General features: G+C 40.4%; 1 protein-coding gene across 1 annotated transcript; it reads right to left on the bottom strand.

Annotated features, from left to right (window-relative positions):
• Window positions 1-376: 376 nt before the first annotated feature.
• On the bottom strand, window positions 377-12,798 carry LOC133281109 (C-type lectin domain family 5 member A-like). Its single transcript, XM_061476318.1, has 8 exons — window positions 12,176-12,798; window positions 10,959-11,027; window positions 8,993-9,082; window positions 4,945-5,016; window positions 4,155-4,226; window positions 3,909-4,051; window positions 3,142-3,251; window positions 377-2,530 (listed from the first exon to the last, which is right to left on the bottom strand). Exons 1-8 carry the CDS (start codon window positions 12,255-12,257, stop codon window positions 2,383-2,385), a joined length of 786 nt encoding a protein of 261 aa, XP_061332302.1. The 5' UTR covers window positions 12,258-12,798; the 3' UTR covers window positions 377-2,382.
• Window positions 12,799-14,196: the final 1,398 nt, after the last annotated feature.

The raw sequence follows: 14,196 nt of genomic DNA, 5'->3' as shown, positions 1-14,196 counted from the left end.
TTCTGATGCTCTCCATCAACAAGATCTCAACTTACATCCTCATACAAAGTGGTTTTGTATGTGTTTTTTATTTTGGGATAAATTTCTTAAAAGCTTTATCTAAAATACACTGAGACAAGAAGAAACTGTTAGAGAAACAGTCGTGAACTGCGCTTCTCGTATCACTGAGCTTAATTATACAGATCTTCATTGTCTGGGATAGATAACAATAGAAATATGGAAACTCTACATTTCATTGCAAAAATCAGTAGAGTTTCATCTACCAAAGTCAGATCCATTTCCAAGGACCTTGGTAAACTGTTAAATAGTGATGCTGTTCATATTCTTACTAACCTGTAGGAGTATGCTTGTCTATAGGTCACCTGTCCCTGTGTCTAGTTTTCAGGTCTGGCATTGTCTCCAATCCCAGACTCCTGTCCAATATGGAAATTGAGTATACTTTTGCAATCTAACAGGGTGGATCAGCAAAAGACAGATCTTTCGGTGTATCTGGAATTACAGCACAGCTGAAATTGTTGCTTTCAGACTTTCAAATTGAAAAAGGAGAAGAAAAAGAAGAAAAAATCTTCATCCTTATTGTCTGGTGTCTGTCTGTTTTTGAGAATGTCATTGAAATTTAATGATAATTGCTCTACTAGTTATGGATGTTAAATCCTCCTGAGACCTTTAGCTTTGCCATAATTTTAATACAGATACCTGCTTTTGAAGGCCCACAGTCTTCTCTGGAATACACAAAACCATGGTAAATTATTTCTGAGTAGCCAGTTTCTATGAGATGCTTCTCATTTCCTCTGGTTATTTGCCATGGACAAGATTATTTCCAACTGACAAGCTTATTCTAATGAGGTTTTTTCCCTTACTCCCCCTCAATGATATTCTGTTCATCTAAGAAAGCTGTGAGAAAGTAGCATGTCAAGGTGTTTTCCATTCATATGCTGGAAGAATGGCAATATTAGCCATCTGTTAATTTACCTGTCAACTTGGCCATTGGTGAATGGGGACAGCGAGGAGTATTGCTTGTCTGAGAGACATCAAGATGTGCTTTCAAATCAGAATGAGAGAATTTTTCCTGTATGATTCCATTTTCACTACCCTTGGCTGCAATGTTCTGATTATAAATTCTTTGATTAAGCAAAAAACCTTTTTTTTTCCCCCAATTAGAAAGCATGACGTCACTGCCACTTCATCAAGGAATTTGCAGATCTTTCTCCATCCTGCAAATGGAGAGAGCCATGAATGGTGCCATTTGAAGCAGAAATGATTCTGCCTCCATGGAGACAATAAGAGTGACAATCCTCGGAGTCACAAAAGCCTCAGGGTCCCAGGAGCTGCTGAGGCACAGTGGGAGAGCTTTGCTAATATTCACCATTTGCTGGTCACATCTCTGCTCTACCGATACCACCCGTTTCCACTGTTGGCTCTAACTTCTCTGTGCAGGAAGAACCGTCATGCATAATTTTCTCCTTAGATCATTATCCAAGAAAAACAGGATAATCCAAATGTATTGTCATTCTCTGTAGGTCACTCTCATACTTCTCACCAGCTTCTTCACAGATAATTGTTTTTTGATTTGACTATTTTCTGTCCAATTGAGCTATTATTGTGATTGTGTTTTTCAGGCTTTGGTGGTTTCTAATGCTCTTCATCCTGTGCCCTTCCCCAGCAAGGCTCGCTTTAAATCTGATAAACTTTCCCTCACCTACATAGGACTGGTGGTGATTTTATGCACAGAGCTGTGGTGAAGGTTCATTTCTGGATGTTCTGGTGAATCGCATTTTAGCCTTGGCATTTTAGGTTTGGTATCCAGTGTGTTTTTTAACAAAGACAGTTTTTTACAGAGTAAGGTTTATACACACACACTTTTGACTTTGTCCTGTCAATTATATCTATGACACATGGCAATGAGTGTGGTTGCACTTTTCTTCAGGATCCAAAATACATATATGTGCTAACCTTCACTTGTGGCTGCAGGGAGGACTAGTGCACATCAAGGCTTTGAAGTGTCTCCTCGTTCATAAGCGGGGCTCTGAATGTATGGGTGCATATGCATGTGTCTATAAGAGACAGGATCTGTCTGTGATCACACCTATCCCTAAGGCTGGACTCATATCATGTAACAGTGGCTGCCTGAAACTTGGGCATCTGGTATAAGGAAGTCACCCAGGCTCCTAATGTGTGAAAATGCCCTTCTAGAGGGGAACCCATCCAGTCTTAGACACACATCTTGGGAAAGAATGTGCTATGCTTGGCAGGGTGTCTAGAGGGATCCTTTAAGAGTCCCTTGGACTAGATATTTAGACAGCTAGAGATAAATGACACAAATACCATCTGCCATTCCTACAGAAAGCTGGGGATCACATTGCTGCTTGGATCTCTTCTTTTTTAGCTCTCCTTCTGGCTTTCTGAAATATCTGCAGCTTTTTCGCACATATTTTGTGTTGATAAGGATCCACTGCAAGGTGCAGTTTCTACTTTGCCATATCCAATGACAGTGCAGAAATAGTCAGTAAAGTCTCCTCCTATACAAAACCTGAACAGGGAGAGAAAGCCAGATTTAGTTGCATTCCTGACCTAGCTGAACTCAATGCAGTCATATCACTTCCGTGAAAGGCAGAGTGGCACCTGGCCTTGCTGCTAAGCTGTATTATTGTCAGTGGGATTAGAGGCTGCCTTGCTGGACTCTCACTCCCATTCCCTAATATTCTTCCCCAGACCTCAACAAAAGTATATGGGCTATGCTTTCCTATCTGGAGACCTTCCCCTTCTTTGGCAGCCTCCATTCAGTGGTGCTGACATTACACTTCCTTGCCCCTTCCTTTCTTCACTGAATTCAATCTAATCAGATTCCTCCTTACTCACCAGAACTACAGCTGTGTTCTCTCTTGCCATCCTGATGTGACATGCCTGTGTTCCCACATGACTTACAGGCTCCCTTTGACTTGTCACAGGGATGTGCTGAAGCACCTGAATCAAAAGGACTCAGGTTGCTGCAGATTACGGTCCCTGACCTCGCTTGTACTCCCTGTTGCTTGGTCTGGATTTTGTTTGGAGTTTTTTTGTATTGGTTTGGTTTGTTTGTGTGTTTTTATGTTTTACTTTTTGCAGACATTGCATCACAGTGACTTGCTGAAAAAGGCTTACATGTCTGAGCTAAGTTCCGTGTTGTTAATCCACTTCCACTTCTTCTCACTGTGAGAGTATGTGAGACCAAGTAAGTAGTAACTACTTCTAGATTGTTTGTAGAGAAAATTCTAGAAAGGAAACAAAGAATAATAATACATTAAAATTATGTTGTTTTCACCAGAGGTGCAGAGAAAGCTTAGTGCTAAATAACCAACGTTGCAAGTACACCATGCATCCAGCCACACATCTCTTTGCACGGCTTTAGGTGCTAAATTTTTCCAATTTATTCTCATTTCTCTTCCTGGGGATTCTTAGGAATAGAATAAAAAGAATAATACACCTGTGATACCATTTAAACTATATGCTATAGTTAGCCATGTATGACCTGATACCTGGAGATAACTTTTCTATTCTGATTGTGGTAGGAAAGCCTTTTCAGTTTTCATTAAAAAAAGACTCTCACAAATAAGTGTCTGCTTGTATGTCTTGGTTTGTTTGCTAAATCTCTTTAAAACATAAGTCATCTAGGCAGAGAGTTTAGTCCTTCCCATGGGAGCATGCTTGCAGAGGGAAGCTCCCAGGTGCAAGACTTGAACCACCAAGATGCATCTTACTGTGAAGGTGTTTGCTGCCATATAGGGGTGCTTGGTGTATGCAGCTAGCAGTGGATTATAGATGTGCAAAGGCATCTAACATGAGAAGGCAGACATCTAACATGAGAATACGCAAGTGTAACCCATTATCCCTTTGGCATACAGGTCAAACCCCATGAATTTTGATCTTACCAGTTCGTCCTTGTTGTCAATGATAACCAGGTCAGCCTTCATGTCAGTACATTCTTTACGGGAGTCATTCCAATTGGCTTTATTCTGCCTTTGAGAAAAGAAGTAGCATTTTCCCCCATTTTTTTCCCAGTGTTTGGGGCAGCCTGCAGGAGGGAAGAACAGCTGTGAAAAACTCCATGTTCACACTAACAAAAGGATCCCAACAGAAAAGAAAGGCAAGAGAGTGAGTTGCAGCCAGAGAAGTACCTTTGTGTTTCTGCTTTTGATTTTCACCATACCACCAGGGATCCTTGCCATTCTCTGTAGTTAATTCCAGCCCTAGGCATAAGTCAAAGAAGTAGAATCACAGATAACGTTATCCAGCCTTTAAAGTATTTGCTGAGGAGGTAAAGAGAAATGGCCAGGTCAAAAAGCAGCTTTAAGTTTTCAAAAGTCCTATTTGCCTGCTGCAAAATATGGCAATAGTGATATTACTAAAAGAAAGAACATTTCTCTCCATTGCCAGGCAGGGTACCAGGAGGAACAGAGAATGAGGCCTGGAAAGGGTGATATCATTCAGGGAGACAGGGACTGCTTGATATAGTTTTGTTGGTTATCCAGCAGCTCCTAAACAGCAAAAGGGAATTGCACTTAGTTAAAATGCTAAAAATGGAGAGGTGCTTGAGAAGCAGTATGTGCATCATGTTCATGAAAATGGTGGGATATCAAAGGGATTGTTATATTTTTGTCTGTTCACCTAGCCATCAGCTCCTCTGTGCTAGCATGAGAGAGTAATCAGTTCTTACCTCTGAAAAAGTAATGCAGTGCTGACCAAGCACTACTTTTAAAGAATATGAAGATATGAAAAGTCTCTGGCCTAGAGAGCTTATCCTATGAGTGTACATGATAAGATGGTTTGTTCCTGAGATGTCAAATTCTTTGTTTGTTCTTCTGAACAAAATCTGGACACATACGTTCCCCCAGTGCCTCCACCCCCTTAAAAGACAATTGAACAGACTTCTGGAAACTGTCTTTTGAATGGCAGAGTATTACCTACCTAGTGCATGTGCATCTTCACAGGTGATGGAGAAGGTTTTTGAGTCAGCTGGTCTGCTTGTGGTTGGATGATCTGGAAATAAGAATGCGATTTCTGCTTTGAATGTCTGACCATCTTGCCCTACACTCTCAGGGCTCTTCTGGACCTCTTTTACTACCACCATCACCCCATACAGAATGCCTTCTCCTCATGTTTTTCCTCCTCCAATGGAGGATTTCAAGGACCACCAGAGACTCCAAACTGAGCAGTGATATATATGAATCTCAATTTTAGTACAAAGGAATAATCAGCTTCTTCCGTAAGCCTAGAGCCAGACAGTGGGTGGCAACAGGAAGGAAGGAAGTATGAAATAACAGCATTATCTGGGGAAATGACTACACTTGTTTTCCCAGAAAACAGAGCCACTGGACCAGATTCCTTTGTTCTGTAATTTTGCTCAGGTTTCCTAGCATCTGATCAGATCTAGGTTTTTCTATTGTCCTCTCTTTCTTTATATTATTAACTCTAATAAATTGCATTTTAAATAATACCCTACAGAGCCTGTGTGCTTTTCTTTTTTCTTTCTAAGTGGGATAGTAACAAGCTGGCATCTCCTGGTGCAAAACAGTTGTTGAATACTCTTTCACAAATTGCTGGCGTATGAATTGTGAGAGCTACTATGGTCTTCAAGAACACATTGCCTAGGAAAACCTACATTTCTTAATCTACATTTCTTTCCCAATAGCAAGCAAGAACCAGACTTTCAAAGTTGTGAGAGAAAAAGCTTCACTGTAGCACCTAAAACCAAATGCTGACAATGTATAATACCGGTTTTACATTTACAATTCAAAGATCAAAGTTGATCAGTAAAAGTCTAATTTTGCAGAGACTAACTTGCATGATTTGCCCTGTTCCTTTTAGGGATTAACTTCAAATATATTGCTGTAGGAGTAGTTGAGTCTTAGATACCACTATTAAAAAACCCAACAAAACCAAAACTAAACGAAAAAAACCAAGGAAAGATGTATGTCTGAACATTAGAAAACAAAGGTTCTTGAAGTTCTGGTATATAGAATTACATCCAAACCTGTATACAGAGATACCCACAATAAAGTACGCATTATATTTTACGAAGTATTAACACTGATTGTAATAATGAATTTAAAGCTGAGGATTGAAAAGTTGAAGACACAATCACCTGTTTTGGAAGAGGGGGGAATCAGAATTTATTCTTCAGTAAAAGTTCTCAAAACCATTGTATGAACCAATGTCAGGACCATTTCATCTTAGAAGATGAAGAAGCTGGGTTTTGCACATTGCCTGATTCTGTGGGTGGAAGCTTGAAGTACTGCTTATAAAGGTGACCTGAAGACTTTAGTGTATAATAGTACCAAATATTGGTACTAGAACTACCTAACATAATTCAAAATCATTAATTTATGTGAAAAAATCAAAATGAATGCATACTGGTATGCACTGCAAAAAATAACACCATCACACTGATTCTCCTACTGAATGGAAATCAGTTTAAAACACATAAGTGGTAGATTGAGATTGTTCCTGGAATATTGTCAACTTTAACTCTGAAATCTGCTGTATCAGACAGCACCGTTATTGAAAATGGTTCAAAGGCGCCAAAAACTAACAAAGCAATAATGTGTTATTTTCTAATTGGGGCAACTTAATACTGAACTTTATCATGCTTTGGCCATACACTAGTTGTGAACATTTAGGCTTTCTTTGCTCTTTACTGAACTCCTAGAGCAATAATGGAAAATAAACCAGAAGAATAGGTTTGAAAGTGTATGTTTTCCATGCATACATGCATTTATATGCATATATCTTGAGGCTAGATATCAACTCCTGGTTTAAGAAAAGAGCAAAATTTAAGTCATATGAAAGAGTATTTCAAAGTCAGACCTATCTGTTATTGGAAGACCAGCTCATGAACTGCAGGGCTAATTTTTTACTTACCAGCAGATAACTTTTCTTTCAAGAAAAAATAAAAGAACATGATACTACTATAAAAATCATAAAAATTTCTGCTCATGTTCCATTGAGTAAGACTGTTGTCATTTTCATTAACAGAAATGGAAAATGCCTTCTGGCCTGCAGAGCTCTTGTAAAATGGAGCAATATCAAGAGGTGACAGTTTAGTTCATTTGAACAAGCTGTTCATCAATAACGGTATATTTGGCAAAACTAAACCATATGGAAAACTCATCTAAAAGAAAAACTTGGAAACAAACCACTCAACCTGGCAACAATTTTTATTTGGAGTACAAGTAAAAACTATATGCTACTGAAATGAAAAACTAATTTGCTTTAGTTTCTCAAGTTTTATCTAGATCTCAAGTTTCTTAGGATTATTTTTTTCAGTTCCCTGGGGCTGTACTGAACCCAACAAAGTAACTATAACTGAAGCCATACCTGAATCAGAGTCTAGTGGCTCCTCATTCAACTCCTGATTAAAAGTCTTATTAAATGGTGGTAATTTCACCTTATGATATTGTTAGGATTTTTTTGTTATATTATTTTGCCCTTCCTGTGCTATTTTGCATTTTATAAAGGTCACAGCACTATTAGACATCTCTCCTTTACTTTTTGCCTTGAAAAACAGTTACCTCCCCCAGCCCTATTTTTAAAGTTCCATGGATCAAAGGTTTTGTCATGTCTTCAAGAAGAGTTTCTCCGTATGCATCCAGAGTAGGTGGTAAACTCTGGGACTTGAATGTGATTGACTGTGGAAACCTCTTTAAGCTTGCTTAACTATTAAAGGATGAAAAGAAACAAGCAACCACATCTGAAATTTAAAAACATTTCCTTGAAAATATTCAAAGGAATGTACCATGTGGCTCTATTAAAATTTGTTGGTGTTTTGTTTTTTTTCCTCTCTAATGGAGATAAGAATGCTTGCTTTCTAAAAAAAAAAACAGTTTTTTATGTAGTTCAAAGATAGTTGTGAACTCAGTGATATATATGCAGAGGGGCCTAGCACTAAGCTTTTATTAGAGTGAGGTGCAAATAAATTCTTTTAAGTTGTGACTTAGCTACCTCTTTCAAATGAGTGAGCTTTTATTCATATTTATGTAAAGATTTTTGGTGTTATGGATGTGATGGTGACATGTTACAAAGTCATCACCTTAAAATATTCTCACAAATAGCAATCATAATACTAATAGGCATTATCTAATCTTGACTTGTTTCTTCAAAACATTTGAATAATAAATAATAAATTATTTACTGTTGTCCTGGGTTCAGCAGTAGCAGTCATTTTTCTCCTTCTTAGTAGCTGGTGCAGTGCTGTGTTTTTGACTTTCAGCCTGGGAACAGCACTGATAACACCAGTGTTTTTAGTTGTTGCCAAGTAATGTTTACTCTGACCAAGGACCTTCTCAGTCTCATGCTCTGCCAGGGAGGAGGGGAAGCTGGGAGGAAGCAGAGACAGGACACCTGACCCAAACTAGCCAAAGGGGTATTCCATACCACAGCACATCATGCACAGGATGTAAACTAGGGGCAGTTACCCGGAAGAGCTAGATCACTGCTTAGTCAGGCTGGGTATCGGTCGGCGGGTGGTGAGCGGGTGTATTCTCTTCCCTTGTTATTTCCTTTATCATTATTATAATTGGTGGTAGCAGCAGTGGTTTGTGTTATACCTTAGTTACTGGGGTGCTCTTATCTCAACCCGTGGGAGTTACATTCTTTTGATTCTCCTCCCCATCCCTCCAGGAGCTGTTGGGGAGAAAGGAGGGGGGGGGGGGGGGGGCGGAGTGAGAGAGAAGCTGCATGATTCTGAGTTGCTGGCTGGGCTTAAACCATGACAACTGTCTGAACATCATCAAGTTTTTTAATTGTGTTTTGGCTTTTTTCTTTTGGAGTTTTAAACTTCCAAACCACTTGACTCTTTATGGATTTCCTCTTACAGCCATGGTTGGCTAAGAACGACTGCCTTGTACCTTCAGACTGGCCTTCTGTTGCTGCTGGCTTTGGATGGCATTACTCAGATGTCAGTTGGTGGGTGAGGGTCAAAATTAATTGCAGTTATTACATTTTTAGTAGGACTTACACATGAGTATCAGACACACTGCTAAGACCAATAGGAGGATTATCACAGCAACCAATACAGCAACGCATGTTCTGGAGCAACAGCTTTTACCTACAGATAGACAGAAAAAAGACAAAGATTAGGGAAACAACTGGAAAAGGAACCTTTTGTCTTCATTCAAAGATGCCATTTCCAGGCTCACAGTGAGAGAACTCTTAAGTTAGACAAAGCGCTTTGATGCTGTCCCTTCACATGTTTGTTCTTCTTGTGATAGTTAGACTGTGGACACATATTTTTCCATCACAGACATTCAACCTGAACCCTTCTGCCATTGCTTACAATACTTTGATATATTCTGCTGCACTTGATACTGGAGTTAAGTGCTCACCGGGATCCTTATCTGCCCTCTCAAAATACTATGAAAGCAAAGCCCAATCTGACTACCAGAAAAAGGTTCTGCCATGTTATACTCCTGAAAAAAAGCAAATTTTTCAGAGAAGTGAACTGTCTCCTCTTTTTGTTTTTACTGTTTATGGACTTTTGTTTAGGATTTAGTTCAAGAGGGTCCTTGCAATACTCATTAGTCTCTCAACTCAGTGGATACTGGCTGGGTGTTATAGAGCACAGGCAGGTCCAAGAGAGGACAGATAATTTGTTTTGTAGGCCAGTGGGTGGTAGGCTGTCTAGGAAGCATTCAGAAGATGAGGTCATAGTAGAGAAGCTAAATTAATCCCTTATAGCAGAGTTTCTGAGTAAGAACTGGGTAGATCTCCCATTTCAGGGCAGTTCCTTGTGAGAAGCTGCATGAACTGGAAGATGTATGGCCCAAATAAAAGGATAAGCTAAAAAATTCGAAGAGACATTAGGTGTGAGATAGCTGGGTTGCTAAACCGTTTTGTAACCTCAGTCTTAAAGCTATCATCTCTGCACCCAGGGACTGGAATTTAGCAGATCTAATGTGCATTGAAAATAAAAAACAGATGGATGTTCTAGAGGAGATCTGTGAACTTAGGTCAGCTGTCCTGACCACACGGTCACAGAGTCATTTAGGTTGGAAGTCATCTTTCCAGATCATCTAGTCCAAGCAGTGTCAACTACAGCAGGTTGTCCAGGACCATGCACAGTCAGGTTTTGAATATATCCTAGGATGAACATTCTACAGCCTCCCACTTTAGGAATCATTCAGAAGGCAAATGAACAAAACACAGGATGTTTTGTCTACCACATGGTTTTATAAAATCATGATTTGCCTCTATTTTTAATGGTGAATGCAATTCTACTGCCAGTATGGGAAAAGATTCAGAGAAGGGAAGCAGTAAATGATGGTGCAGGCTAGGGTTCTGCAGTATGGAAAAGAGATAACCAGAAAGAAGCTATGTCAGAGTTATATAAAATCCTGTGTGTCATTTGGACCTTTGATATTCTATGGCTGCTTACTGTATCTTTCATGGAACGTCAGCTGAAACTAATAGAAGTCAAGTTCAGAGTGAAAAAATCAGATGTTTCTTCATGTGGTATTAAAAAGAGCTATGGATCCCCTCATCAAAGGACACTGTAGGAATCTGGGCTGTGTATAAAACCAAGGGGAGATTGGGCAAGTTTGTAGAAGAGATATCCACTGAGGGTGCATAAACAGAAATACACCTGCCTTGGGAAGTCCCTGACTACATGAGCAAGTATTATAGGAAGGTATTGTGTACACCCACCCTCTTCTTACTCATCTCTAGTTGTTCACGTATGCCTGCTGTGGTTTCTTGGTCTGGCCTAGAATTTCTGTGTGTTCCTATACCAGTGAACCCGTAAGTGTTTCATTGCATATAACACAACACATGAACAGCCCCCTGCTCTGGCTATGTAAAGCAGACATCTGTTTCTTCCTGTCTCCCATAAGGTTTCATATCACTGCATTTTTTTGAAAATAAGGACCAACATCCTCTCCTCTCAGTGTTTAAATTCATATAAACTTAGTAGACAGCTAAAAACTCACCAGATGACGTGTAGCTAACTGCAGCGCTTCTGTCTAGGGACTGCACTTTCACTTCTGCATATGTTGAATCTAAAACCAGGCAAAAATAACAGAGAAAACCAAGGAACAACTTAAATGGAGCAAAAATGACTGAAGTTACGAGAAATGCTATACACATCGCATCAACTGATATATGCGACTGTGTTTGGCTATGCTTGAATAACATATTTCTCCATTGCATTCACAGCTAAGAGGACTTGCTATAGGCAGAAACAGATCTGATTTGTCTTCAGTGCAAACAGCAACAGAGGGGACATGGGTACCTGCACACATATTTTAAAAGGAAGTGAAGAAAAATGTGTAAGGTTGACTGTTTGTCTTATTCACATCCATACGTATGTGGTGAGATTGGCTACAACATCAAAGCAGACCTGGAAGCTGCAGATCATGCTAAATTTCAAGGGGTTAATGATAAGATGGTGTGAAAAGAGAAAACTGTTCTAACATCTGCAGATAAAAAATACAAATAGAAACTACTGTTTGTGTCAGAGATGGTGAAGTTAAAAATGAAGAAAAAATAAAATGAAACACAAAGTGTATGAAGTCTGTTATTTTAGGTTGTAACTTCATGCAGATGTAGCAAAGCCAGTGCAAAATTTTATGCAATAATTCTTAGCTCATTAAAGCAAAATCAGTTTTATGTTAGAATTTTGCAGAGTCATTTATACTAAATCAAGCTAAATCTGCCCATGAAACATTTTATGCTTGATTTATTAAACATGTAGTTTATACAGACAAAGCCAGTAGAAAAAAAGAAACCCTGGGGCAATGCCTGCCATGCTCAGCAAGCAGGAACAAGCTGTGCATGAAACTGCTTCAAACAACAGAAACATTAGGCATTCGATCTCCTAATCAGTTTGCTGCAGGAATCAGTTTGGTGCCTGAGACCACACCTGGTTCAGGACAAGCTGGCATTCAACTGTGGAATAATCTCCCAGACTGATAGAAACTACTCGTAATATCGCATAAGAAGCTCTCCCTCACATGTGTACCTTAACAAACAAAAATTAGACCCTATAACAATCCCCTTTTTGGGGGTAAAAGACCTGGATGGACCCCCCACCTGTGCATTTTTCACAGCACTGGCCCTCATATTTTCTTAGTCCTGTTTGAGGCTTTGGTGTTCCACAAAAGGCTGAGGAATACAAAGAAAGCTCAATTCAGACCAATTTACCTACCTTGGACATCTGTGACCTTCTGTAGTTTGGGCCGGGTTGATTCAGTCAAGTTCAAGTCAGCATAAATGAGGCTTTCTGACATTCTTGTTCCCCCTTTACTTTCTTCCTTCTCGCTGCTGATTTTAAAATGGTCCCCTGAACTGAGGACAGCTCATAGCCTTCTCCCCCATCTAACTTTCAGGAAGTAGTTCTTTCCTCTTTTAGTCATGCAGAAATCAGTGACAAGCAAGGAAGCCTACTTCTAACTGGTCTTTTTATAGCAGGCTGTTAAATGTAAAGTTGTGGATTGATGTGGTCATCTCTGTTGACAAGTGTTTCTGCCTTTAGTAGTGTTAGAGTCCAGAAGACAGTGCTCTCAAAAGCAGACACCTGAAAGCATGACATATTTGCCCCGATCCGTAGAGAAATGTATTCAGTGCTGCTGAAACAGGACCCTGCCATGCTTTGTGGCTCTTCATTTGTCTGCAGCTCTTTTAAACCAGAACCAAGCTGACTTGCTGTGGCCTGAGGAACGTGGGGTTTGTGCAGCTCAGGAACAGGTTCTTCTCCTCTGTAGGTATTTGCCCTGATGGCAAATGGGAATTCATAAAATGGTATTGATCCAGCCTGTTTCAGGAAGTAAAAAGGGTGCTTAACATGCAAAGAGAGCAACTAGAATAGGTTAGTCTGGAGAAGACAAGCTGTAGGCTTTCCAGGTGTTTAATTCCCACATGACTAATGCTTTCATAGAGCAGGAGACAGTAGCTATGTGGACATTGTGCTGTGAATCATTGTTGGAGGAAATATCCTAGCTCATAGCATCATTTGAAAATGCCAGATTTAGTTTTTGTGCTGATGGGAGATGTAATTGGCCAGGAAAAACCTCATCCTCCAGCCTAATTTGCTGGTTGACAGCAGGATCAACAGGGAGTCAGCAGTGTGCCCTGGCAGCCAAGAGGGCAAACTGCATCCTAGGGTGCATCAAAACACAGTAGAACCAGCCAGCCAAAAGAAGTGATCATCTTGCTGTTTCAGCATTGGTGCTGCCTCACCTTGACTGATGTGTGCAGTTTTGTGCCTGTTGCACCCCAGCTGGCAACTAAGGTATTCACAGTTGTGTGTTCACTCCCTTCCTGTGGGGTGGAGGGGAGAACTGGAGATGTGAAAGTAAAAAAACTCATGGGTTGAGGCAAAGACAGTTTAACGGGTAAAGCAAAAGCCGTGCAATGAAGCAAAGCAAAGCAAAGCATTAGTTCACTAATTCCCAACACAAGCAGGGGGTCCATCGTGCATAATGGTTGCTTAGGAAGAGAAAACACCCTAATTCTGAATTGTCTGCCACTTACTGCTTCTTCTCCCCAGCTTTATATTGCAGAGCATGACTTCATACAGTATGGAAATCAGTTGGGGTCAGCTGTCCCAGCTGTGTCCTCTCCCAACTTCTTGACACTTCGAGCCTGCTCACTGGTGGGTGGGGTGAGAAGCAGAAAAGGCCTCAACACTGTGTAAGCACTGCTTAGCAATGACTAAAACATCCCCATGTTATCAACACTGTTTTCAGCACAAATCAAAACATTGTCCCGTACTAGCTACTATGAAGAAAATAAACTGTATCTCAGCCAACACCGGCCCAGGGCCCCACAATTTAAGAAGGATGTGAAGGTCCTGTAATGTGTCCAGAGCAACAAAGCCGGTGGAAGGGCTGGAAGGCATGTCCTGTGAGGAGCAGCCAAAGGGCTCTGGGTTTGTCTGGTTTGAAGGAGGCTGAGGGAGAACCTCATTGCTCTCTACAGCTTCCTGAGGAGGGAAAGTGGTGAGAAAGGTGCTGGTCTCTCCTCCTGGGATCCCAATAGCATGAGCAGCAATACTGTGAGTTTCCTTCTCTTACCTGTATCGAGCAGCTTTCACTCCTCTGCCAGACAGGTGGGTGTGAAGCAAGCAGGCAAAGACATGAAGGTCTGGAACCAGCATCCCATTCATCTGCAATTCTAAATGAAGTGGGTCAGATCCTGGCAGTCAGAGCATAGCACTGTGCTTTACAC

Source organism: Pezoporus flaviventris, unplaced genomic scaffold (assembly GCF_033815535.1).
Source record: "Pezoporus flaviventris isolate CSIRO_AGI_PZ_B2104156 unplaced genomic scaffold, CSIRO_AGI_Pfla_v1 ptg000096l, whole genome shotgun sequence".
Classification (NCBI taxonomy): Eukaryota; Metazoa; Chordata; class Aves; order Psittaciformes; family Psittacidae; genus Pezoporus; species Pezoporus flaviventris.
The sequence above is the reverse complement of the archived record's forward strand: the minus strand, read 5'-3'. Positions and strand labels throughout refer to the sequence as shown.